General features: G+C 36.6%; 1 protein-coding gene across 1 annotated transcript in view; it reads left to right on the plus strand.

Moving 5' to 3' along the window:
* ERBB4 (erb-b2 receptor tyrosine kinase 4) overlaps nucleotides 1–27,781 on the plus strand; it is a 1,180,328-nt gene that overhangs the window by 824,349 nt on the left and 328,198 nt on the right. The window contains exon 5 of the mRNA XM_059168147.1: nucleotides 29–94. Within this exon, the coding sequence (XP_059024130.1) occupies nucleotides 29–94 (66 nt within the window). The remainder of the gene's footprint in view (nucleotides 1–28; nucleotides 95–27,781) is intronic.

A 27,781-nucleotide genomic window follows, 5' to 3' on the forward strand; every position in this document is an offset into this window, starting at 1 on the left:
TGTACATATGCTTTTTCTTTTTCTACAGGTGGACGTTGTCATAAGTCCTGTACTGGCCGATGCTGGGGACCCACAGAAAACCATTGCCAGACCTGTAAGTGTTCAACACTGAGAAGGCATAGAGGCTTGAAATGGTGAAGGAATTTTAATAATCAATGCTTTTCACACTTCTGAGTCATCAGAAATATGAAAATGAGCTTTTACTTCTTTGTGGTGGATTTGCTTCTATTCAAGTAAAATGCCTAATTTCATAGCTTTCAAATGAAATATAAGGTATAATTATTTCTTATATTTCTTTCTGGTTTCCAGGTTAATGCTATCAACAAAACCGATGTGCTGATTTTTTAAACTTTTTTTTTAAACTAATATATAACGTATTATTTGCCCCAGGGGTACATATATAATGTATTATTTGCCCCAGGGGTACAGGTCTGTAAACCATTAGACTTACACATTTCATAGCACTCATCATAGCACATACCCTCCCTGGTGTTTATAACCCAGCCACCCTACCCCAAGCCCCCATCCCCCAGCAGCCCTCAGTTTGTTTCATGAGTGTAAGAGTCTTTTATGGTTTGTCTCCCTCTGCATCCCATTTTGTTTCATTATTTCCCTCCCTACCCTACATGACTGCCCACCCTGCCTCTCAAATTCCTCATATCAGAGATATCATATGATAATTGTCTTTCTCTGATTGACTTATTTTGCTTAGCATAATACCCTCTAGTTCCATCCATGTCATTGCAAATGGCAAGTTTCGGGGGTTTTGAGGTCTACATAGTAATCCATTGTATGTATATACCACCTCTTCTTTATCCATTAATCTGTTCATCTAGGTTCTTTCCATAGTTTGGCTATTGTGGACATTGCTGCTATAAACATTGGGGTGCATATGTCCCTTTGGATCACTACATTTGTATCTTTAGGGTAAATACCTAGTAGTGTATTTGCTGGGTTATAGGGAATCTCTATATTAAACTTTTTGAGAAACATCCATACTGTTTTCCGGAGTGGCTGCACCAGCTTGCATTGCTACCAAGAGTGTAGGAGAGTTCCCCTTTCTCTACATCCTCACCAACATTTGTTGTATCCTGACTTGTTAATTTTAGCCATTCTGACTGGTGTGAGGTGGTATCTCACTGTAGTTTTGATTTGTATTTCTTTGATGCCAACTGATGTGGAGCACTTTTTCATGTGTCTGTTGGCCGTTTGGATGTCTTCTCTGCAGAAATGTCTGTTCATACCATCTGCCCATTTATTGATTGGATTATTTGTTCTTTGAGTGTTGAGTTTGATAAGTTCTTTATAAAATGTAGATACTAGCCCTTTATCTGATATGCCATTTGAGAATATTTTATCCCGTTCTGTCAGTTGTCTTTTGGTTTTGTTGACTGTTTCTTTTGGTGTGCAAAAGTTTTGATCTGATGAAGTCCCAATACTTCATTTTTGCCCTTGCTTCCCTTGCCTTTGACAAGGGAAGTTGCTGTGGCTGAGGTCAAAGAGGTTGCTGCCTCTGTTCTCCTCAAGGATTTTGATGGATTCCTTTCTTACACTGAGGTCTTTCATCCATTTTGAATCTGTTTTTGTGTGTGAGTGTGTGTGTGTGTGTGTGTGTGTGTGTGTGTGTGTGTGGTGTAAGGAAATGGCCCACTTTCATTCTTCTGCATATGGCTGTCCAATTTTCTCAACATGATTTGTTGAAGAGACTGTCTTTTTTCTGTAGGACATTCTTTCCTGCTTTGTTGAAGATTAGTTGACCATAGACTTGAGGGTCCATTTCTGGGATCTCTATTCTGTTCCATTGATCTATGTGTCTGTTTTTTGTGCCAGTACCATACTGTCTTGGTGATTACAGCTTTGTAATAGAGCTTGAAGTCTGGCATTATAATGCCACCAACTTTGGTTTTCTTTTTCAACATTCCTCTACCTATTGGAGGTCTTTTGTGGTTCCATGTAAATTTTACGATTATTTGTTCCATTTCTTTGAACAAAATTGATGGTATTTTGATAGGGATTGCATTAAATATATAGATTGCTTTAGGTAGCATAGAAACTTGCACAATATTTGTTCTTCCAATCCATGAGCATGGAATGTTTTTCCATTTCTTTGTGTCTTCCTCAATTTCTTTCATGAGTACTTTATAGTTTTCTGAGTACAGATTCTTTGCCTCTTTCGTTAGGTTTATTCCTAGGTATCTTATGGTTTTGGGTGGATTGTAAATGGGATCAACTCCTTAATTTCTCATTCTTCTGTCTTGCTGTTGGTGTATAGAAATGCAACTGATTTCTGTGCATTTATTTTATATCCTCACATCTTACTGAATTCCTTCCTGTATGAGTGCTAGCAGTTTTGGAATGGAGTCTTTCGGGTTTTCCACATAAAGTATCACATCACCTGCAAAGAGTGAGAGTTTGACTTCTTCCTTGCTGATTTGGATGCCTTTTATTTCTTTTTTGTTGTCTGATTGCTGAGGCTAGGACTTCTAGGACTTTGTTGAATAGCAGTGATGATAGTGGACTTCCTTGCCATGTTACTGACCTTAGGGGAAAAGCTCTCAGTTTTTCCCCATTTAGAATGATATTTGCGGTGGGTTTTTCATAGATGGCTTTGATGATATTGAGGTATGTACCCTCTATCTCAACACTTTGAAGAGTTTTGATCAAGAAAGCATGCTGTACTTTGTCAAATGCTTTTTCAGCATCTATTGAGAGTATCATATGGTTCTTGCTCTTTTATTAACATATTGTATCCACTGATTGATTTGTGGATATTGAACCAACCTTGCAGCCCAGGAATAAATCCCACTTCATCATGGTGAATAATCCTTTTAAGGTACTGTTGGATCCTATTGGCTACGATTTGGTGAGAATTTTTGCATCCATGTTCATCAAGGATATTTATCTATAATTCTCCTTTCTGATGGGGTCTTTGTCTGGTTTTGGGATCAAGGTAATGCTGGCCTTATAAAATGAGTTTGGGAGTTTTCCTTCCATTTCTATTTTTTGGAACAGTTTCAGGAGAATAGGCATTAATTCATCTTTAAATGTTTGGTAGAATTCCCCTGGGAAGCCGTCTGGCCCTGGGCTCTTGTTTGTTGGGAAATTTTTGGTGACTGCTTCAATCTCCTTACTGGTGATGGGTCTGTTCAGATTTTCTATTTCATCCTGGTTCAGTTGTGGCAGTTTATATGTCTCTAGGAATGCATCCCTTTCTTCGCTAGTGTATAGTTGCTCATAATATGTTCTTATAATTGCTTGTATTTCTTTGGTATTGGTTGTGATCTCTCCTCTTTCATTTTCTTACATTTATGATTTTATTAATTTGGGTCCTTTCTCTTTTCTTTTTGATAAGTCTGGTCAGGGTTTTATCAATCTTATTAATTCTTTCAAAAAACCAACTCCTAGTTTCATGGATCTGTTCTACTGTTCTTTTGGTTTCTATTTCATTGATTTCTGTTCTGATCTTTATTATTTTTCTTCCCCTGCTGGGTTTAGGCTTTCTTTGCTATTCTTTCTCTAGCTCCTTTAGGTGTAGGGTTAGGTTGTGTACTTGAGACCTTTCTTGTTTCTTGAGAAAGGCTTGTATTGCTATATATATATTTTCTTCTCAGGACCACCTTTGCTGTGTCCCACAGATTTTGAACTGTTGTGTTTTCATTCTCATTTGTTTCCAGGAACTTTTAAATTCTTCTTTACTTTCCTGGATGACCCACTCATTCTTTAGTAGGATGCTCTCTAGGCTCCATGTATTTGAGTTCTTTCTGACTTTCCTCTTGTGACTGAATTCTAGTTTCAGAGCACTGTGGTCTGAAAATATGCAGGGAATGATCCCAATCTTTTGGTATTGGTTGAGACCTGATTTGTGATCCAGGACGTGATCTATTCTAGAGAATGTTCCATTTACACTAGAGAAGAATGTTTATTCTGTTGTTATGCGATGGAATGTTCTAAATATATCTGTGATGTCCATCTGGTCCAGTATGTCATTTAATGCCTTCATTTCTTTGTTGATCTTTTACTTAGATGATCTGTCCATTTCAGTGAGGGGAGTGTCCCCTACTATTATTGTATTATTGTTGACATTTTTCTTTGATTTTGTTAGTAATTGGTTTATATAATTGGTTGCTCCCATGTTAAGGGCATAGATATTTGAAATTGTTAGATCTTGTTGAACAGACTCTTTGAGTATGATATAGTGTCCTTCCTCATCTCTTATTATAGTTTTTAGCTTAAAATCTAATTTATCTGTATAAGAATTGCCACCCCACCTTTCTTTTGATGCCCATTAGCATGGTAAATTGTTTTCCACCCCCTCACTTTAAATATGGAGATGTCTTTGGTTCTAAAGTGAGTTTCTTGTAAATAGCATATCAGTGGGTCTTGTTTTTTTGTTTTGTTTTTTTTCTGTTTTTTTATCTGTTCTGACACCTGGTGTCTTTTGATTGGAGAATTTAGCCCATTTACATTCAGGGTAACTATTGAAAGATATGAATTTAGTGCCATTGTATTGCGTGTAAGGTGACTGTTACTGTATATTTTCTCTGTTCTTTCTGGTCTGTTACTTTTAGGCTCTCTCTTTGCCCAGAGGACCCTTTCAATATTTCCTGTAGGGCTGGTTTGGTGTTTGCAAATTCTTTTAGTTTTTGGTTGTTCTGGAAACTTTTTAACTCTCCTTCTATTTTCAATGACAGCCTAGGTGGATAAAGTACTCTGGGCTGCATATTTTTCTCATTTAGTGTTCTGAATATATCATACCAGTCCTTGCTGGCCTGCTAGGTCTCTGTGAATAGGTCTGCTGCCAATCTAATATTTCTAATGTTGCACGTTACAAACATCTTGTTCTGAGCTTCTTTAGGAATTTTCTCTTTGTCACTGAGACTTTTAAGTTTTATTATTAGATGACAGGGTGTGAACCTTTCTTTTTTTTTTTTTTTTTTTTTTAAATTTTGAGGGGGGTTCTCTATGCCTCCTGGGTTTTGATGCTTGTTTCCTTCTCCAAATTAGGGAAATTCTCTGCTATAATTTGCTCCAATAAACCTTCTGCCCCCCTCTCTCTTTCTTCTTCTTCTGGGATCCCAATTATTCTAACATTGTTTCATCTTATGGTATCACTTACCTTTCAAATTCTCCCCTTGTGGTCCAGTAGTTGTTTGTCTCTCTTTTGCTCAGCTTCTTTACTCTCCATTATTTGGTCTTCTATATCACTAATTCTCTCTTCTGCCTCATTTATCCTGGCAGTAAGAGCCTCCATTTTTTTTCAAAGATTTTTATTTATTTATTTGACAGAGAGAGCTCACAAGTAGACAGAGAGGCAGGCGGTGGGGGGGAGGAGCCTCCCCGCTGAGCAGAGAGCCCAATGTGGGGCTTGATCCCAGGACCCTGGGATCATGACCTGAGCTGAAAGCAGAGGCTTTAACCCACTGAGCCAACCAGGTGCCCCAAGAGCCTCCATTTTTTATTACACCTTATCTTTTTGATTTCAACTTGGTTAGGTTTTAGTTCTTTTATTTTTCCAGAAAGGGATTCTATTACACCAGAAATGGATTCTCTAGTATCTTCCAGGCTTTTTTAAAGCCCAGCTTGCACCTTGATAATCGTCATTCTGAACTCTAGTTCTCACATATTACTAATGTCCATATTGATTAGGTCCCTAGCTGACAGTACTACCTCTTTATTTTTCCCCCATGGTGATTTTTTTTTTCCTATAATATCCAGATAAGAATAGATGAATGAACAGAAGGGTAGCAACAAGCCCAGAAAAATATACACAAACCAAAGCAGAAGAGACCTGAAGCCGGGGAGAGAAGAAAAGGGGAAAAAAGAAAAAGAAAAAGAAAAAAAATATATATATATACGTATGTATTAGACTGGTGAATAGAACAAAACCACACACTTGATATTGGGTGTGTATTCTGGTCTCTTAGAAGAAAGAACCTCACAAAATTTTAAAGATAGAAAACTTATACAAAAATAAGGGTAAACATGATGAAAAGATGGAATATGACTGTGAAGATGAAAATTTAAAAAGATTCTAAAAAAGGTATTGATAAGAAGTTGGTTGAAAAAAGTGGAAAAAATGTGATCAGGCTTGAGACTAGAATAAAGCCATGTGCTAGATTTAGGGTATATTTTGATCTATTAGTAGAAACTGTATACTGAAATTTTAAAGGAAAAAAAACCCTATATGTATACAAAAACAAGGTTAAATACAATGAAGGGATAAAATATGATTATAACAATAAAAATTTTAAAAGATTTCTAAAAAGGTATTGATAAGATAAAATAGTTTAAAATGTTACAATTTAACATTAAAATTAAATTAAAAAAATTAAAATATAGAATTTTTTTTTAAATTTAACTTTGAAGGTCTAAAGAATCATGGAAAAAAAGCCTGAATTTTATGCATTGCTTTCCCCTAGCTCTGGATTTCCCCAGTTCTCATTGATCAGTGAACTTGGTCTTGGCTGGATGTTCTTGCTAATCTTCTGGGAGAGGGGCCTGTTGCAGTGATTCTCAAATGTCTTTGCCCGAGGTGGAATTGCACCACCCTTGCCAGGGGCCAGGCTAAGTAATCTGCTTGAGTTTAGTCTTGGGAGCTTTTGTTCCCTGAATGCTTTCCCCTCAGCTTTGGAGGAGGACAATGAAGATCATGGCCTCGCAATCTCCAGCCCTGTAGGAGTGGAGAGCTCAGTGCCCCACTCCTCAATGTGCCCTTAGAGAAAAACAGTCAGTCACTCCCCTCTCCCTGGTCTCTGGCTATACTTGGTGCTCACCCGGCCAGTGACCGAGTATTTCTATCTCTGGCACATGGCCCCGTTTGGAATCTCCATACCCAGCAGATTCCTGTAGTGTGCTTCCACACCACTCCTTCCAGAGGAGGAAGGAGGGGGATCTCTCCGGTTCTGCCATTTATGGGATATCTGCCTTGGATCACGGTTTAAGGTAATCCTGAGCTGAGAGCTCCCTTCTCGGCTCCATCTCTGCAGCTGGCTCCCCCATTCCATTACTTGGGGGCTCTGCCACACTCAGACACCCCTGGCCTTTTTGTGATCCTAAGACCACTCTGTCCCTGTGAGGGCTCCATCCCTTGCTTAGTCTCTAGAGCAATGTCCCTCAGTGGAGCAGACTTGTACAAGTTCTGATTTTGTGTTCTGCTGCTTTCTCACTTGCTGGGAGCTGGCCCCTCCTCCCGCAGTCTATCTTCCTGTCACTTCAGATTCACTTCTCCGCACATTCTATTTTCTAGAAAGTGGTCGCTTTTCTGTTCCTAGAATTGCTGCTCTTCTCTTCTATCTCCTCTTGAGTTTGTAGGTGTTCAGAATGGTTTGATAACTATCTAGTTGAACTCCTGGGACCTAATGATATTTAGGTCCCCTACTCCTCTGCCATCTTGCGCTTCCCCCTCCAGATGTGCTGATAATAAGCATGATTTAAGAGTCTGTATATCAGAGAAAGTAAGAAATCCAAATGTGCACAAAATGGTAACTCAATTTCAGCTTAACTGAATATCTCAGTACTTTTCCCAAGTTATAATACCATTCTTTTATTAGAAAAAGATAAAAGAAAGGAAAAACATACAGAGGACTATGTCTCCACTCTATTGTAGGCACAGAGATATGGACTATATGAATTATGGATATAGATTCACTATTAAGTAACAGTGTATCTTGCCCTTGCATATATTGCTTCTTATATTAGTCATTAAAGTAAATATAAGCTATCATCACTGCTACGACATTTATAAACAAACTATATTGAATACAAAGACTAGTATCTATTTTTTTTTTTAGCATTCTTAAAGCCATACTTAAATCAGCACTGAACTTTTACTAATCTTAAGGATAAATGGTTTCTTTAAAAAGGAAAAGCAAAATGCTCTATATAAATGGTAAAGATTTTTCTTCCTGATGCAATAACCACAGCTGGAATAATATATGGAAAACAGTGTGGTGGCAATTTGAAATGTATTCCTTTATTAGCATAGAAGATACAGAGAATGTTATTGAAAGTATGAATATACAAATATTAGATATTGTGGAAAGTTATTATACTGTTGGATGAAAGTCCAGATATTTCTAGTTTGTCTCAGTTCATGTTTGTTGGATTCTGTTTCAATAAAGAAAGCAAAAATAATTACTTTACTGTGAGCCACCAAAGAAACAATGTATAGGAAAAAACATTCTCTCATTGGTAAATGATTTCTTTATTTTAAAAAAAAACAATTCATGGACATTTTCACGTTCAACATTCATAAAATATAAAAAAACCTAAAGTAAAAATGTCTTCCTGCTTTTGTTCTGCCTCTGTCCTTCAACCACCCCTAGGTAACAAAATATTACTGGCTATTTTTGTGTATTCATCCAGAGACTATTTCTGCATATGGTAGGAAATATGTGTATGTTCCAGCCCATTTTTCACTCAAATGCTAGCATGCTTTACATGCTATAATGTGCCTTTTTTTTTTTTTTCAAATTTCATGTGTTTTTGTGCCTGAATTCACTTGTAGTGTTAATTCCTAGAACTAGTAATTACAAGGTCAAGGACATGTGTTTATGCAGTTTGATAGAAATCACTAACATGGAAATCTTGTTCTCTGTAAAGTTTGTGAAAGTTTTCTCTGCTAGAAGCAATGTATGTGAATGCCTGTTTTCCTATTCCCTGGGTAAAACTGTGTATTATTAAACTTTCCAGTCTTTGTCAAAAAGTTAGATGAAACATAGTATCTCAGTGTAGACTTAAATTAACTTATTTGACAGAAATACTGTTTCGTGGCAGCTATGTTTTGGCAAGAATTTTAAGCAGGATTGTAAAGATTAGATTAATGTGTGAAATAAATTCACTACAATATTTGTAGACAATGTTTTAACAGCAAAAAAATTGCACACAATGCTGAAATAACATTGATGTGGCCATTTGCAGAGAGTCAAGATTTCTAAAATATAATGATTGTAATACTCTTTGATGAAGTGGCAAGTAACCATGGAAATTGTTAAAGTGTGCAGAGGTCCTCAGGTCCTCTCATGACAAAAAAGCAAAAACAAACAAACAAACAAAAAAACAACCTTGAGTTGTCAAATTTAAAAATAAATTTTTGCTCACTCACTTCCTTCTTTCACAAATGGATCAATGACACTTGCCAGGGAGGCTGTTTGTTGTGGCTGAGACCCTCTGGTGCATCCACCACCCCTGGTCTTCTGGAGGGGGAGGGGACTCTCAGGCCAGCCAACATCACCTTGCATTTTTGAGGCCCACAGGTTAGATCCGGGGAATGTATAAGCCTACCTGGGCTTCTTCCTATTGCCAGCTTACATTTAAGGAATGCTAGTTTGGACTCCTTTCTTCTGTTGCGTAGGATGATGTAAGATGCCTACTACTGTGTTGTTCTTCCAGTTCAGGGTCGCAAACTCATTTGCCTTTGTCTCAACACCTTTCAGAGTTCTCCTTTGCATTAGTTCCATGGTATGGCTGTTTTTAATAAGGAAGGGTAAGCAAAAGCAGGTTTATGCCATCATTTCTGGATCAGAAGTCCCATGTAATACTTTTAATAATACTTTATTAGTGAATGAAATCAAATAAAATTATCTTAATTAATTTAATATTTGTTTCAATTTATATGTATTTTTGTAGACTAGAAAAATATGGTACAAAATGGTTCTTTCTTCGTAGTAGTAGTAATAGTAACATTTTAGTGCTGAATGATCATTCTTTAACTGATAGGGAGCCAAAGTTTTGGAAATCATTCTATTAAAAGGTAGACTGAGAAAACACCACACATGGGTGTTCTCCAACTTTGAAAATTAAATATGCTTTCAATTCAAATAGCATGCAAAATTCTGAAACTTTTAATTATTTTTTAAGAGATTTGGTTATGTTAGTAAAAAATATACAGATGTTAGTAAAATAAATAGTTTTCACCAGCATCTCTTATTCTTAAAGTAGACAACTTTTGAGATAATTGCCAAGCAAACACTGGTCTTCTTCTGAAAACTACCCCCTTCTAGAGGGGTGAGCCATTGAGCCCATGTTTGTTTTGTGTAATGCCCTAACCTTAGCCACAGAGCAGTGTTTCTCAACTAGAGGTGACTTTGCCCCCAGGGGACATTTGATAATGTCTGAATATTTTTTGTGTTACAACACTGAGTCAGAGGGTTTTTTTGTTTTTGTTTTTGTTTTTTAAGACTTTATTTATTTATTTGACAGACGGAGATCACAAGTAGGCAGAGAGGCAGGCAGAGAGAGAGGAAGGGAAGCAGGCTCCCTGCGGAGCAGAGAGCCCGGCCGGGCTCAATCCCAGGATCCTGGGATCATGACCTGAGCTGAAGGCAGAGGCTTTAACCCACTGAGCCACGCAGGTGCCCCATACACTGAGTCAGAGTTTATGGAGCCTCTATTGGCATCTGATAGACCAGGTATGCTGCCAGACATCCTGCAGTGCACAGGAGAAACTCATTCCACCCCCACCCAAACAAGGAATAATTATTCAGCATGAAATTTTTTAAACTAAAAGGTTGAGAATGAGAAATCTTGTAATAAGAGTAAATATCGCCCAACACTGGGCCAATGAGATCCTCTTCCCAGAGAATGTGGACTTGGGATCCAGAAATTCTGAGTATACTACCTTAGAAATTTGAACCTGAGGAGATACTAAACCGAGTGGAGGTATCCATTTTGAACCTGGTAAATAAATAAGTCATAAAAAGGCAAACAAAAATCAGAGACACAGAGAGAGTAACAGTTCTTACCTACCGATTCTCTGGCCTTCATGAGATACAGCCGTACTTCTAATCTTGGGTGCCTTAAGAAACACAAGGTTCTTCTAGTAAATTTAAGTGAGTTTTTTACTTGCTACCAAGTGGGGGTGGGAGGCAGTCTTGACTAAGAAGAATCATCAAGTCTCATCAGATCAGCATGAAGTCATTTAACTCACCTAATTTTTCAGCATAGAAATTATGCTTACTATGGTGACATAAGACTGGCTTAATGGGCACTGTGCCAACTCCACAGAGTATCAAAACTAAATTCAACAAGTACTTATAGGTATCTGATAATGTGCAGAAATAAACTTTAGAATAGTATTTATTTGCAAGAATCTTTATAATTTATAAAATCTTCCCTTTTAAAATGCACTTCCACTATATTCCTGTGAATTAAAGAAGACAGTTGTCATTTACCTCATTTTACAACTAGGGAAACATACACTGAGGAAATGATCAGGGAGTTGTTAAATTTACACAGCTAATACCAGGGATTTCAGCCTAAGTGTCCTGAAGATAAAACAGTTTCCTGTATACCGTATTGTATAGCTCAGCTTACTGGACAAGGACATTGGATTTGAAATCAGCCAGATGATACAAATCCCAGTTCTTTCCATTTTCTGTCCTGGGGAACTAACTTAATCTTTCTAAATCTCAGTTACCAAATCAAAAAATGGAGATAATTACACTTACCTCAGAGGGTTGTTGTTTTGGAATCAAATTCAATGTAGTGACGTAGCTGAAGTGCTTCAATATTTTTTGGCATACACTAAAGACCTAATAATAGCTAATATTTTAATAAGTTAAAGGAGATACCATTGGAAAACACAATCCGTCTTAAATATGAATGAATAGATGTGCAAGTGGAATTCCTGTAGGCTAGTTTCACCTTGCGAAGACTACTGATACCCACAGCTGAGAAATAAAAAGACAAAAGCCCTGGGAGTAAAGTGCAGGCTGCTTGCCCTTGCCTTTTGCTCCTATTATCTCTCTCCCTGTTTGAGTTACTTGAAAAGTAAATTACCAATCCATATTTAAAGTGCCCGCCTTTCTGAAGCAAGAAGGTATTTGGAACTACTCAAAGACATACATAAATTGTAAGACCTGAATTTTAGAAATATGGTCTCTCTCTCTCTCTCTCTCTCTCTCTCTTTTTTTTTTTTTTTTTTTTGTAGAATTAGACTTTGTGAGAGATTCTATGGAGAGTCTAAATTCTGAATTTGATCATGTGTGATCAAAACTTTTTTAAAATGTAAAATTTTTCAGACTTCCTTTAGATTTCTCATAGCCTGTCAAAATATATTACTTAACCTTAGGCCCACCTGACAGACACTTTTCTCTGAACCCTAACTGAACTTACTAAAAATCAGAAAATCTACTGTGCAAGTTTTTGTTTGTTTGTTTGTTTTTGCTTTTAAGATTTTATTCATTTATTTGAGAGACAGAGAGCAAGCAGAGGGAAGGAGAATAGGGAGAAGCAGGGTTCCGACTGAGCACGGAGCCCATTGTAGAGTTCTATCCCAGAACCCTGAGATCATAACTGGAACCAAAGGCAGACACTTTTTTTTTTTTTTAAGATTTTATTTATTTATTTGACAGACATAGACCACAAGTAGACAGAAGAGGCAGGCAGAGAGAGAGGAAGGGAAGCAGGCTCTCCACTGAGCAAAGAGCCCGATGCGGGGCTCGATCCCAGAACCCTGAGATCATGACCTGAGCCAAAGGCAGAGGCTTAACCCACTGAGCCACCCAGGTGCCCCCAAAGGCAGACACTTAACGGACTGAGCCACCCAGGTACCCCAAGGCTATACAAGGTTTTGAAATATTCTGTTTTTATTGATTGGCCATACAAAAGTACGTTTTAGTATCTAAATGTGGTCTTACATTGTTTAGAAATGATTTCTTTTCTGATGACTGAAATAAATTCACTTCAGTGAGGGCTTCTCTGGAGATACTCAGCTTCATGATTTGCCAAGTATTTCCCTGTCATCTGTGGATAATTATTTTTGAGACTTACTGTACATTAGGGAAAGAAGGTGAAACTATTTAAAAACCTCGCAAGTCAATTCAGGAAATTGGAGTTAAGAACACATTTCACTCACCACAGCATATCAATGCTGACATTTTCCCACAGGTGTCTCTTCCTAACAGCAAATGTGCCAGGAATTATTCTCTGTGTCACTAAATGGCAAGAAGTCTTGGTAGAGACAAAAGATTCAGGCTCTGAGAGAACAAGTCCCCAATAATGAATGCCTTGTTAAGGTGAAATGAAGCAGAATGGTAATCAGAGTGAAAACATCTCTGAATAGAGAAATGGCAAAACAAAAATGCTGAGTACAACAATGGTAAGCTTGAGGGGAGGTCTGCTGGAAGCAAGAGTTTTAAAAAGAAGAAATGAGGAAGAAGCTTTTGTTTTTGTTTTTAATAGATCTAGTGAAATGGAGAGTGAATAAATTGACAGCTTGCTATGGACGATAGTCCCTATGCATACCTATAGATATTGCAATGGAATTATGCACATTTTAAGAAAAATTTAGTAACACTTTGCAACTAACTTTGTGTACTGGGTTCGGTGCCACCACGAACTTTGGTTACATGTTGAATAGTGTTAAGTGTGTCATTTTCCCCATATAATATTTGATAATGTTCAGACTATCAACTCCAGAGCCAACAGCTATTTTTTAAATCTTTTTTCAAAATATAAAATATTTTTCTAAACAAATTCCTTAAAAACAAATCCCTAGACAATCTAAAGAATTTTATAAATTTTAAAAGTAAGTAAAATTTGTTTGCAGAATGTATTCAAGTGTTCCATTTTTACTGCTGAATCTGACTTTCTAAAGTTAACTGAATTCGTTCTCCTTAAATCCTTTGTCATATTAATGTTAGAACTGACCCTGTAAACCTAACAGGAATATTTCTGACAGAGATGCTGTGAAAGAAAGAAGAAAAAAAAGAAAGAAAGAAAGAACACAACTGACTAAATTTAAAGATCTAATTGGCTTTATTCAATGATTCATGAATCAGGCAACATCCTATGCAGCAAACAGAAGGGAAATCTGAGGTGCTCTACAAAATGGAAGAATTTTTCTAGGCTGAAGAAGGGTGGGACAATGAAATTAAGAGTGGATTGTTTCAGGCAAGTTCACCTTCCTGTAGGGGAACTCAGGGGGTCTCATCAGGCAGATTACCTCAGTAGTTTTGACCAGGAAATTTCAGACTGATTTAAAATTCCACTCCTGGGAGAATCTGAAACTGCAGGTAGGTTAGGCATTAAGTCTTGGTGGGGCTTAGCAAGAGTGACTCCATTTGGGGCCCGTTGTTTCTTGTTAACATGGCGGAAGGTTGAAACAGAACTCAGGATGGGACCCCGAGAGCTGCATTGCGTGTGGAGCAGCGACTCCAACTTGCAAGTACGTCTCAGCTCAGTTAAATCGTGGCCGCATTGCTCCACGGCACAGCTTAAGTAAATTGATTCAGTGGATTAATGTAGTCATGTCAGGGGAGACAAACTTATCTGCTGTGTGAAGTCTGAAGCTTAGACGAGTATTACTTAGCAAGCTTACTGGTAAGAATGACAACTCTCTCTATGCGTCAGAACTGCAGCCTAAGGTCTGAGCTCTAGAAGTTTAGGTGTGAGAGAGACTAAGCTTTAAGAAATAAATAATAATGATTAAAGGAACAAAGTTATCTCTGTCCCTGCAAGATATATGAAGCACACTTATCTCATTTAAAATAGATACTGCTTGTCCTTTTTTATGTTTCCACACAGTATCAGGCCAGCTGTCTCCAGCCTCCCTTTATCAGGCAAGGTGGTGTTCATTTTACACATTCCTTTACCCTTCTAGACCCAGCGCCATCTCAGTTAGGCACTGGGTTTTGAGGAAGGGGGGAGGAAAAATCTGTATCAAAATATTACAGCTTGATTCTCCCAACCTTTGTACATTTTGTATTAAAGGAGTTATGCCTTCAACTGCTGATTATGTAACTCAAAGTTGCTAGGCTGATTCCCACCCGTATACTCTTTAGTCTTCTCAGTTCAACTACAGGAGTGAACAAATATACTTTTGTACATGGAAATGTCCATTAAATCAACTAATGCCAAGGCATTATTTTAATGAAATGAAAACTTCTGCTGGAATTCACCCCTTCTATAGTATTATCCCTAGTAGCATAATCCTTTATATTACATTAAAAGTAGAATGTCATTGAAATTAACACAAGCTGTGTATTTGTTCTGTTGTAAACAATTATAAATGGAGGGTACTTCTATATTGGTGAAGTAAAAACTTACTCCAAACAACACTTTATGTTATTTAATGTTTCTATACAGACATTACAGAATATGCTAGAAAATATTAAATTTTTTTTGCATTTTTCTCAGTAATTTGTCATATTGTGCACAAAGAAAATAACTTTCAGTAGTTGCAATATACAAAGCTTTCAGTTTAATAATAGAAAAATAAATAACTTGGCCTAGCTTATGGATTCTATTTACTTTTAGTGCAAACTTAAGAAATATATATATGCAGATATATACATTTTAGATAACAGTATATAGCTTTTTTATTCTAAAATATGTCTGAAATTTAGAATATTGAAATCTAAAAAAAAATTATGTATTTTTGTTCCTCAAAATTTCAGCAAGACACTGTAGCAGCTGAAAACTAAATTGTACTTTTTTTCATGAAATTTCCAAAAATTTTCTGTAGTTTATAAAATCAAAATGACAAATTATGAACATAATAAACTAATTATACCCAGGTACACGCATACACACAATTTGTCTAAAGTGTAATTGTATTTACAACCTTTGCGGAACAAATGTTGTTTTAAAAGGTAATTCCAATATGGTAAATATCCAATTAGGGCAGAGAAAAGCAAATGGGAGCTAATGGGGAAAAGAGAAAGAGCTGAGCCAGCAGGCTCGATCAATCAGGATAACAGCGAGCCTTTGTAAAAAGCCAACATCTTTAATTAAAACCCTTGTATTTTACTAATAACGTTGCATGTCCATAAGCCTTCTTATCGATTTCAATTATTTCCTGTTTTCCTTTTTTGCATTTGTAGTTTTTGGAGATGTTGTAAAATTAAGGGAAACATTACAATGGATTGATTACTTGCATACATTTCTAAAATTGTGTCCGTCTAAAACATTTCCAAAAATGACCCAATAATTTACTTGTAGAAAAGAGAATAATCTCTCCTAATGTGTGTTTATTTTGATGTAAGGTGATAATATTTGCTGTAATGTGGTGGTGTTTTTCAAAGATTTAATAGAAAGGGATGTTTTTTGTTTTAACTACAGGAGATACAATTATTTGAAATGCTCCATGTAATACAGTTAATACAGATGTAAGAGATACTGTTTAATGTCAAGCTAAAGAAAGTGTATAAAGCATATGAAGTATATAAACTTGTGCCTGTTCTCTGGAAATTCTCTGGGTACAAGACAAAATAAGGAATGTTTGAAAAGCTCAAAAAGAATACTGAACTGGAGAATACTGAAAGGAAACTGAACAGGAGAGCAGAGATAGGGTCTGAACAAATTCATTTCAAGAACGTCAGTTTTCTCAAGTTCTCTCACTTACACATGAAAGGGTTGAAAAAGATGATTTCTGTTCAAGCTCCCTTGCCTGATTCAGATGTTTGTGTGCATGTGTTCCTGTCTGGGCAGTGATTAGCTATAGATATAGATGATACAGACATAAACAGACATAGGCACAGATAGTTTGGGGAAGCTGTTCTGTGTTGGTCTCAGCCTGTAGACAATGATGTTCTTGGCTAGGAATGCTCTTGGATACCCTTTTGATTTCGTGAGGCCCCAAAACATTCCCCCAACCTGAGCCAGTGTCGTGGCTGGATCTTCCCTTGAAGTTCTTTTTATGATTGCAAAGTGCACCACAGCAACAACTCTCAGGGAACTTTGAAAATACAAGGTTTACTACTCACAAGTCCTGCAGGACACATGGTGTGTACTAGGGCCATGAAGTAAGTTCATGAGTATAGAAGATAGAAAGCACAGAGCTGGGGCTCTGCTTTTACTGCGGCCAAGGATAGGGTGCCTACGGTTTTATAGGTTTATTTTTCATTTGTGAATTTTGAGCATCGGACTGGGAATTAGAGTGTGGGAAGGGTGAAATCTGGGTCATTAGAGTGGTCAGTTATCCAGTTCACCCAGGGATCTCTAGAAGGGGAACTCCGTGGTTAGGGGTAGCCTGTCTTATCTAGGTGTTTTTACTAGTAACTGTGTCATACAGCTGCCATATATTTATTTTAAATGGATGACTTTGAAAGGAATGTGTTAGCAAATAAAAGCTTAATGTCAGGCACTCACATTACAACCAAAAAGCTTAATGTCAGACACTTACATTGCAGAAATGCAGACTGTGGAGATGGGTAATCTAATCAGAAAGATTCTAGAGTGGAAACTATACATTTGAAGGATTATTGAGAGGACATTGAAAAGAACAGTCAGAAATACCTGCAATTGTTACCACTGGAAGAATCTTGCTATTCTGGTAGTGATGACAGTTTATTCTGAATGATTTGTATCTTTGCAGCCAAAGAGCTGACTATCATTAGAATGGCTATATTTAACTATTGAAAAGAAAATTTCAAAATTATCTATGTGTGACATCAGACTATCCATTAATAAATAGGACATTCATACTCACTACTTCAGGAATAGAAGAAAAGTGTGAGATTTCATTCTTGGAAAAGCAAATACTTACATACCACTCTCATGGTTAAGGAATCGGGCAAGTCTAAAAAAAAGAGCCTCCTTAGAGTTCTTCCTTGCATTAATCTGAGATGTCTAATCTGTTTATTGACTTAACTGGTCTGACTAGAGGAACATTAAGTAAATGGAATGTGAATGACAAAAGAAAGGAGAGATGACTGCATACTTACCAATTTCTCTGTGTCAAGCCACATTTTTACACATAATATTAGAAGAATTATGAATTGCCTAATATCGGACATATTCCTTTTCTCAAGCAAATATAAATTTTATCCATTACTGAATAATTTATAATATTATCATGGCTGCTTCTCTCCATCAGTTTTGATATTTTCAAAAGAAATAGTCACTCTATTAATTTATGGTGAAGTTATAAAAAATAGACCCCAAAATATAAGTTTATGCATATCACTACTTCCCTGATGAATTTTTTTGGCTTATCTAAAGTCCTTTTGCTGATGAATTTTGTTATGATAGAGCTGATAGAGCATTATGAGTACAAGAATACTGTCTCGTTTTGTTCTTTTTAAAAATGTCTATTTATTTGTGAAAGAGAGAACACGTGCACGAATGAGCATGAACGGGGGAGGGGCAGAGGGCTGATCAGGGAGCTGTCCTTGGGGCTTGATTGCAGACCCCTAGATCATGACCTGAGCCAAAGTCAGACAATTAACCAACTGAGCCACCCAGGTACCTCCCTTCTGGATTGGTTCTATTTTGAGTATTTCTTGAACTCAAATAACTGTTACCTGAAGTGATTATTTTCCTCAGTGTTGCATGTTTTTAAGACATATTTAATTTCATTGACTAGAACACAGAGAGTGTTAGAGAGAAAAGGACAGAAAGAAAGACTGACACAAGTAGTTACTGATTATTTAAAATAAAAATAAAACTACAGTATTGTGACAAGACATACAGAAAACTTACATGAATGGAGAATTACTATATTCCAAAATGAGAAGATTCATGGTATGAAAATGTCAGTTCCTCTAAAATTAAGCTACACATTTAACAATCTTTAATCAACCCCATGCCTTATTTGAGCAAAAGTAGTCTAAAATTATCTCTGGAAAATACAATTAATAAGAATAATAAGAAACCCATACGTTTGAAAATAAGAACTATGTCAGAGAATTTTCCCCATCAAGTATTAAATGATTATAAAGTAATATAAAATGTGTTAAGTGATAAAATTCAGCCAAGTAAATTTATAGAGAAGATTGACTTTACTACACAGTTCATGACTCTGGCAACATCACACCTAACGATGGAAGGAGCTCTGTCAAGCTGTAGGGAAAAAATTAAAGAATTTTAAGGTTGGAAAGGGGGTTGAAAACCAAAATTGTTAAGAACCATTTCAGGCATGATTGCCTTTGGAAGAGAAATGGAGGGGCTCTCTGGCTGATTCTTTCACTAGTGCTGACCAGGTGACTCCCTGTTGACTGGTCCAGGGTCCATTCCTTAGGGGTCGAAACTGCGATCGGATTAGATATTAATTCTTCATTTGCTGAAGAGCGGCCTGCTGTCTCCTTTTTACCAAATCCCCCTTTTGATCAGACTTTCAGCCTGAGAGTCTATGATGTGAATTTAAGGCATTAGCACCCCTCTCCACTACTGTTTTGTAGTTCTCACAGCTTTTGTGGATCCTCCGTGGCATAGTCACAGGCCACCATGCTTTCTGTCTAATCTCTGTGATATTCCTAAGCCACAACTTCAGTTTCACAATTTTTAAGGTGGACACCCTCCTCCTCCTCAGCCCCTTCCTCCACCTCCTTCTTCCTGTTCTTCTCCTCCTCCTCCTCCTTCTTCATCTCTGTCTTCATCTTAGGGAAATCATTTGCTTGGTGGTTAGCCGCTGTGAACATGCATTGAAAGCTTTTGAAAGAATATAACACGCCGGAGAGATTATTGTGATTCTTATAAGCAAGATAATTTCCAGTGTTTGATGGGCACTTCAAAGCCATGTTCTCCAAGACCCAAACTGATTAGAATCAAATAAGGTAAAGTAAGGCCCTGTGGAAAAAGACACCTTTTGAAGCTCAGTGGCTTGCTCAGTGATTTTATTTAACTGAGTTTCAACTTCTCCAGAAATGTTAATACAGATATAGGAGGTAGTGTCCGCTATAGCACAGACACTTTTATATTTGGCCAAAAGATAATCGAGCTATTCTATTGTCAAGAACAATTTTAGTCAGAGACTCTAAGGATATTTGTTGGGCAATTATTGTCTTACCAGCAGGTTCTGCCATATTCAATAGTTAAGGGGAGATTTTTGACCATATTCTCATTTACCTTTACTCCTTACCAGGGAAGTGTGGCCCTGCAAAAGGAAATGAATCCTGATTCATGAATGCCTCCTGGTAATTACTTTCTAACTCAAAGATATAAATCCAGTGGAATCAACCAATGAGGTGTCTTTGTTTGTGGAAAGTTGGAGGCAGTCAGATACCTGAAAGACATTGTCTGGCTTTGTGGCAGCTATCTAGGCATTAACAAGCCCAAACAGAATACCACCCACAGACAAAGATAAGTCCTGTCGGGACACAAACCACTTCCACTCAGGTGGCATGTTAATGGATTCACTTGCAGGGATTGTGGCATTTGTCCATTCAAGCCAGGGGTCAGTTAGGTTTTCTCCTACCCTGAAATAAAAAGTTGTTCTAAAATCCAGAATTTAGGGGCACCCAGGTGGCTCAGTGGGTTAAAGCCTCTTTGTTAGGTTCAGGTCATAATCCCAGGGTCCTGGGATCAAGTCCCACATCAGGCTCTGTGCTGATGGAGAACCTGTTCCTCTCTCTCTCTCTCTCTCTCTCTCTCTCTCTCTCTGCCTGCCTCTCTGCCTACTTGTTATCTCTGTCCATCAAATAAATAAATAAATAAAATCTTTAAAAATAGGATCCAGAACTTAGCCTCCTACCCCCTTAGCAATGACAAAGGAGACACGGGTGCTGGTACTATCTTTCCAGGCCAATACCAGAGTAGAAGAAAGAAAGCGAAGAAGGAAGCTTCTTCTGGTTGAGTTAGAGGATGAAGCCTTGTGCAGGCATTTGAAGGAAGAGATCTAGTGATCTAGCTTGATTTGATTTGAGGTCTGTAGCATTTCCACAGGGCGGGGTATAGGTGGAGCCTTCTTCCACTATGAGATGTATATCCAGGGTCCAAATCCCTAAATTATAGCTGCCATATGAGTAGTGAGAATGAGCTGAGATAGTCCTTTCCGTGGAAGTTCATGGGCAGTCTTTGTTCTTAGCGATTCCAGTTCAGAAGGGTGTGAGAAAATTGGACACATTAGTTTGGAGATTCATAACCAGACTTTTTTTTAGGAAACTAGACTAATTTAGGAACCATTCCAGTTTATAGTTCTATGACAAAGGCTCAAAGCCAATTCATAGGATTAGAATCCAATATAGACAAAGGTGCACACATAATTTTTCTCTCTACAGTTATCTCCATTTCTTTGTTTTCAAATGATAATCATGGTGAAACTGATTTGTTTGTATTAGATTTGGCTTGAGTATTTATGTAAGCACAGCAAGATAGTGACTGACCATATAGGCTGTTTTTAAGATTGCTTTGCTGGAACTTTATAAGCAAGGTACCAGACTGATTTTTCCAAGAGACTTTACTAGCTCTGTAAAGTCAATCTCAGTTCCTTAAAACTGTCAGGTCAGCCTGAGTCTGTGCATATCTATTTCAGATATGACATTCCAGTGAAATTTTGGTGATATAATCAATCCTGTTACAAAGGGAACAGAATCTCATTGAACTTATGCAAATAACTAACTGTATTGCCTTGAAAAGAACGCTCAAGAGTTTTCTAATTCTGGAGGGATCAGGTAGGGAGGAAAAATAAAGGTCTCATCTTTGTTCACAAAAGTATACCTTACCAAATTGATAGCTTAAGAGAAAAGAGAAAAATGTTTCTTAAAATCTGGAAAACAAAGCATTAAAGAACCAGCAATGTTTCAGATAAAAAGTCCTCATCATTTCATTCAGTCCCATGATATTGTTCTGCTTGAATCCAGCTTTTCCATTAGTTCTGGAAATTCTTACCCAGTTTACTTGTATGATCTTAAAGTTTTCAAAAACATGAACAAATTGAAAAAAAAAATTTCTATGAATCTCCTTGAAGATGAAGTGCTTCTGCAGAGATACTTTTGCAAAAACATTTGAGTAAAACAATAACTGTCTGTAAATGTCAAAAGACTTTTAGAAATACCCCTTATTAAAGATCTGATGAGAGTACATTTTATGCAATTGACAAATATTTGGTGATTTCTGTGACACACCGCATTTTAAGATAATAATAAATTATGATTGATAACATTATACCAGGACACATCAAAATGCCAGGAATTTCATACTATCTGGAACATGCATAACATATACCAACATAAACACAACATAAAGAAGACTTTGTTGTGCTTCTTATTTGGCAATTCTCCCACGTAATTTAGCACCTTGAGTAAGCCTGATTAGTTTAACATGACCCTTTTTATAAAGAGAAAATAAATCTTTTGACATGTTCCAGAGACCCTGTGGAAAATCCCAAAGTTAGTTCTAAATCAAAAAGACTTCATTTAGAATTTAATTTTGGGGAATTTTGCCAAAAATACCAAAAATTTTATTTTTTAAATTAATTACTTATGTATTAAGATTTTAATTTCAATGTAGTTAACACATGATGTTACATTGGTTTCAGGTGTACAGTATAGTGATTTAACAATTCTATCCATCACCCTGGGGCTCACCGTAACTGGACTCCATCCCCATCACCTGTCTCACCCATCCTCCCACTCATCTGCCCTCTGGTAACCGTTAGTTTGTTCTCTATAGTTGAGAGTCTGTTTCACGGTTTGTCTTTCCCTATGTTTTATTTTCTTTGCTCATTCGTTTTGTTTTAAATTCTGCATATAAGTGAAATCACATGGCATTTGTCTTTCTCTGATTGGCTTATTTCACTTAGCATTATACTCTCTAGTTCCATCCATTCATTGCAAATGACACGATTTCATTTTTTTTTTTTTATGGCTGAATAACATTCCATCATATATGCGTCATATCTTCTTTATCCACTCATCTATTAGTGGACACTTGGGCTGCTTCCATAAATTGGCTATTGTTGATAATGCTGCTATAAACATAGAGATGCATATATCTCTTTGAATTAGTGTTTTTGTATTTTGGGGGTACATACCTATGAATGTGACTACTGGATTCTAGGGTAGTTTTATTTTTAACTTTTTTTTGAGGTACCTCCATACTGTTTCTCACAGTGACTACACCAGTTTACATTCCCACCAGAAATACAAGAGGGTTTTCCTCTTTTCCTCCACATCCTCACCAGTGCTTGTTTCTAAAAATATCAAAGTGTTTTTAAAACGGTCAAATAGGAGCACAGGTCACCATAAAATAGTACTTACTTTTCCCTTTAAACACAGTGACAATTAAAGGCTTTGCAGGCAAATATAGAAAAATAAATGGTTGGTTTAAAAAAAAACTACTATAGCTCCTTTAATGAGGAAGAGTCATGTTTTAATATAATCAAATACTTTTAATATAATCAAATTAAATAATAAAATCAAATATTTTTAATATAATCAAATAATCAAATATAATCAAATGACACAGGAAATTATTTTGACAAAACACACAAAAAAAACAAAAAACAAACAAAAAAAACCCCACAAAACCCTTGTTTTCTGGACATATTACTTTAAAAGGTAAAGAAAAACCCTTTACAGTCTTTTATCAAGAGTAGACCAATAGTCCAAGAAAACTTTGTCCTTTTAACAGAAAGAAAACTGAGTTATAATTTTGTACGTTTTCTTTTGATATTAAAACTCATTTACACAATTAAATTCATTTCAATCTTAGCCAGTCCTGACATATGTTAATTATTTCTAGTAGTTTTAATTATATATAATAGAATTTTGACCTTTAGAAAACTTTAATATCTGGCGAAAGCTAAGAAATAAGAGATTATGAACTGTCTTTTACATTAACATTGTACGGGCCGGCAGACTTATAAATACTTTTTTCTTACCAAGATTTTATTTATTTATTTGAGAGAGAGAGTGAGAGAAAGAGAGCATGAAAGGGGAGAAGGTCAGTGGAAGAAGCAGACTCCTCGAGTAGCTGAGAGCCTGATGCAGAACTCAGTCCCGGGACTCCAGGATCATGACCTGAGCTGAAGGCAGTCGCTTCACCCACTGAGCCACCTAGGTGCCCCAAAAATACTTTTTATAATTTCTAGAAATGCGCTTTCTCATAAAAAATTTCTTACCATGTCATAAAACATACTAATAGGCCCAAATATTTTTAATTCCTTTGAAAAAGGAAACAAACAAAAAAGTATAAACCTATCTTCAGTAATTAGTGTTCAATATTTTATCTTACTTGGATATAATCTGGATGTTTGAAGAATTTAATTTGACTCATAATTTAATGTAGCCTAGCAAACTTTAATATTTCAGTTTCCAAAATATTTGAGGAAACTATTTAAAAAGTTTACCCCAAAACTTTTTATCCTACTTATATCTATTTAATATACTTGTTCTTAACAACTATGTTTAGACTATCCATAAAGCTTCATGATACGGTAGGCAAAGTCAACCATCATCTCCAGCTATTTTTTTGCTGACAAACTTTGTAAGAGATTGCATGAATTTATTGGACCTTTAGTAAGCCTAGATAGAATAAAGGTATTATATTTAATGCTTATAACTCTAAAGATGTGCCTATTTTAATTAACCCAACAAACTCAAACTGGCTTTAATACCAAATATTTTCCCAGATCACATGAACCTGAAACTCATTTGGATTAAGTTTCTATTATAATTTTGAGAATTTGTATGAATACTAAATTTATATAAGTGCTTGTTTGTTTAATGCAATTAAGTAGGGTCTTGTACAAATTAAGTTCGGTAATACCCTCTGGAGGAGAAAAATAGCACACATCTATAACACATACGTATGGACTCTTTAAACACATAGATAGATGTAAGCAGAGATCTTGTGGTTTCTACGGCTAAAGCTTTTTATTCCTAATATTTGTTGAGAAATCACTTAAGTTTTGAATCTGTCCTTGACGAGTAATCTTATGGAAGCTGTAAAGAAGTCTGTATTTTTAAATAGCCTCTTTCTCCATTCTTGTCTTTAGTCTTAGGAATTGGGGATGATTTAGGTAAGAGTTAACATTTATATCTAAAAGGCACAGAAAGGAATGCAAGTTTCTCCAAGAAGGTTTTGGTAAAGCCAACTTGTACAAGCCTTTTGAGATAAATAAGGGAGATTTGGGGACTCCTAAAAAAAAATAATGTGAACTTTGAATTGCTCCAAGAGCTTTAATTCTAGTTTTGTAAAGATTTGTAAGATAAGAAAGTTGATTCTAACTCCTCAAAAAATTGGGTTGCAGCTTAAAGGACATTATAGATTGATCTACCCATCCAACTATATTATCTTCAATTTGCTTAGGGAAGAGCCCTAATTTTTTTTTTTCCTTAATGGGGTTCTGAGTATCAGGTTCCAATTTGGCCAATTTTTAACTATAGAGAAACATTTCTTTTAAATATCTTTTCCGTTTTCAGCTTGGATAAAAAGTAAATATATCTGTAAGTATTGAATGACCACTTGGACTCAAAAGGTATCCCCAAGGGTATACAAAAGATACTTCATTCTCTTTTATCTATGATAGTGATATGGGAGAGGTGACCACGGTAAAAAGTCTCACACTTAGCTAGCTTCTGCCAGTTTTTCTAGGATGCCATCTGTGAGTTCTAAGTGTGGTTTAAAGTGAAGCATGTCATTCTGATAGTTACCAGAATTTGGCAAGGTCAAAATTAATTTTAATTTAGTTTCCCATTGGATATTTAAGGGAATAAGTGTAGCAGGTTAGCAGAAAATCCCTCAGAGTCTCATCAGCTCTGGGAGGGACCTGTATGGAGGGCCTCCTTCTAAGATAGATAATTGGCATGTCTGTAAAGCCATTAATTGGTTGGCTTTTGTTTATGGTCTTATAGTCTCTTCAAAGGGCAAATACAGTTCACATATAGGATTATTAGAATGGCTCCATGAATAAAAGAAGATAGAGGGGAGCAGTAAAAATGATGACAATCTTATAATCTTTCCTTTTAAGTACCTCTTGTGTCTTTAGTTTTTCATTAGATTTTTGCAATTTAACTTTTCATGACACTATGTTGGAATTTTTGAAGCCTTCCATTCCTATAGGTTTAATGTGAAACTCTTACTTTTAAGTGCACTTCCTAAATGAATGATCTTGTCTAATTGAAACATCCTTTCTAATGGATATTTCCATTCCCCTGAGGGAACACAGAATTTTGGTAGGACCCTAGCCACAGATGGAGTTCAATCCACATTTTTGTCTGGTTATATTTTGGAGTCCCCCAATCTGAGAGTTATCAAGAAGCTACATTTCTATGACACAAAACAAGCTCAGTAAGCTTACTGTTTTTGTATTTATAGCTTCCAGGACCATAATTCTTAGATATAAAATAAGCATGTATGCTAGAAGGTTGTGCGTTTGACTCTTCGGAATTTAAGGATCCCATTAGCTAAGCCTTTGGATTTCTCTGAGCCAAACTAATACTTAAAGGACTTGAGTTACTGGATTTGGGATTGTGCGGTGTTTTACAGTGTACCTTTCTGCACAGAAGTTTTCTTGAATTTGGTGGTAGACCTACCATCAATCTAACTTGTTCTGTGGTCAACTTATTCTAACACAGAAGTCTTTGGGTTTGGCGGTGAGCACTCTAACAATTCTTAAGTGCTCAACGATGCCCATGAATTTTCACAGCTTTTTGGTCTCCAAAATCCTCATTAGCAGCAGTCTTTATCTACACAAAAACAAGGCAAACAAATACATGTACCTTGATATATCAGCAGTAATCAAGAGATGGTACTATGTTCTGGCCGAGAGAAGGCTCTGTGTGCACTACCAACAACCCCTTTGGAAACTTGAACCCAGGAAAGAACTGAACCAGTAGGCCTGAACAACTGCAGACTATTCAAAGGGGGCTCAGCACGGAGGTGAAGTGTGCCTTAACCCTAAAAGTTCCCTTGTGGACCTTGGGACAGAATTAAGGGCTGGGCGTTTCCCATTCAAAAACCCAGTGGTTGTGGTCTGAAAAGCTAGAGGCTTAGCTCCACCTCAAGCTGACCTGCCCTGGATTGGAAAGCCAATTAGAATTGGGAGTTCCATGCAAAGACAGTGGGGCTGTGAGCCCAGAAGGACTGTAGCCATGGCCTTTAGAAACAGTGAGAAAGACAGTGAATTCAGTGTTCATGGGGTACCATCCTGTGCTTCTTGTTGTTCCTGAAGCTGTCGGCAGTCTCTTTCCATCTGCTGCTGCTGCCACCAAATCTGTTAAAAAGCAATTAAACTAAAATAAATTTAAAGATCAAACTGGCTTCATTCACTAATTTATTCACTAACTCATGCATCCCATCCAGCAACAAAAAGGAGCTGTGCAGAGCTGTAGAAAAGGGAAGGTTTGCAAAATGGGGTGGAAAGAAGGAAACTTCTGGCAAAGAATGCATTGTTTAGGCAAGGCTGCTTTCCTACAGAAAATGGAAGGGGTCTGTTGGACAGATGATGGCACTAATGCTGCCCCAGTAATTCCATGTTGACTGGTTACAGTTCATCCTCCTGGAGGATTGAAACTGAAATTAGGTTAGGTTTTAAGTGCTGGTTTGCTGACATGGGGCTTAGCAACTGGACTCCATTTTGAGCTTGCTGTCTCTTTTTTAATCAATAGTATGCTATGATTTCAAAATACAATTGGCTCAATGGAATCTAATAGAAAGTCCAGATGGAGACTAAAATCTATATAGTAATTTAGTTTTTATAAAGTTGGCATTTTTTTTTTTTTTTAGAAAAAAGTGACAAACCGTAGATTATTCAATAAGTAGTGTTGGAACAAATGGTTCATGGTATGTAATAAAATAAAGTTAGATCCCTACCATAAAACACAAGACATAAGATGAATTGTACATTAAATTTTAGGGACATCTGGCTGGCTCAGTTGGTAGAGCATGCCACTTGATCTCAGGTTGTGAATTTGAGCCCATGTTAGGCGTGGAGCCTACTTAAAAAAAAAAAAAAAAAAGTTTAGAGGCATGAGATAGAATAAGGTTTATAGATGGACTATAGACTAAATGTATAAAAAACATGAAATTGTTGAGAGTACTAAAAATTTTAGAAAAAAAATTATGGGATTTTGAAGTTCTATTTAAACCTAACAGATTTGAAAGGAAGAAAAAGATC

The sequence above is a fragment of the Mustela lutreola genome, chromosome 3, assembly GCF_030435805.1.
Source record: "Mustela lutreola isolate mMusLut2 chromosome 3, mMusLut2.pri, whole genome shotgun sequence".
Classification (NCBI taxonomy): domain Eukaryota; kingdom Metazoa; phylum Chordata; class Mammalia; order Carnivora; family Mustelidae; genus Mustela; species Mustela lutreola.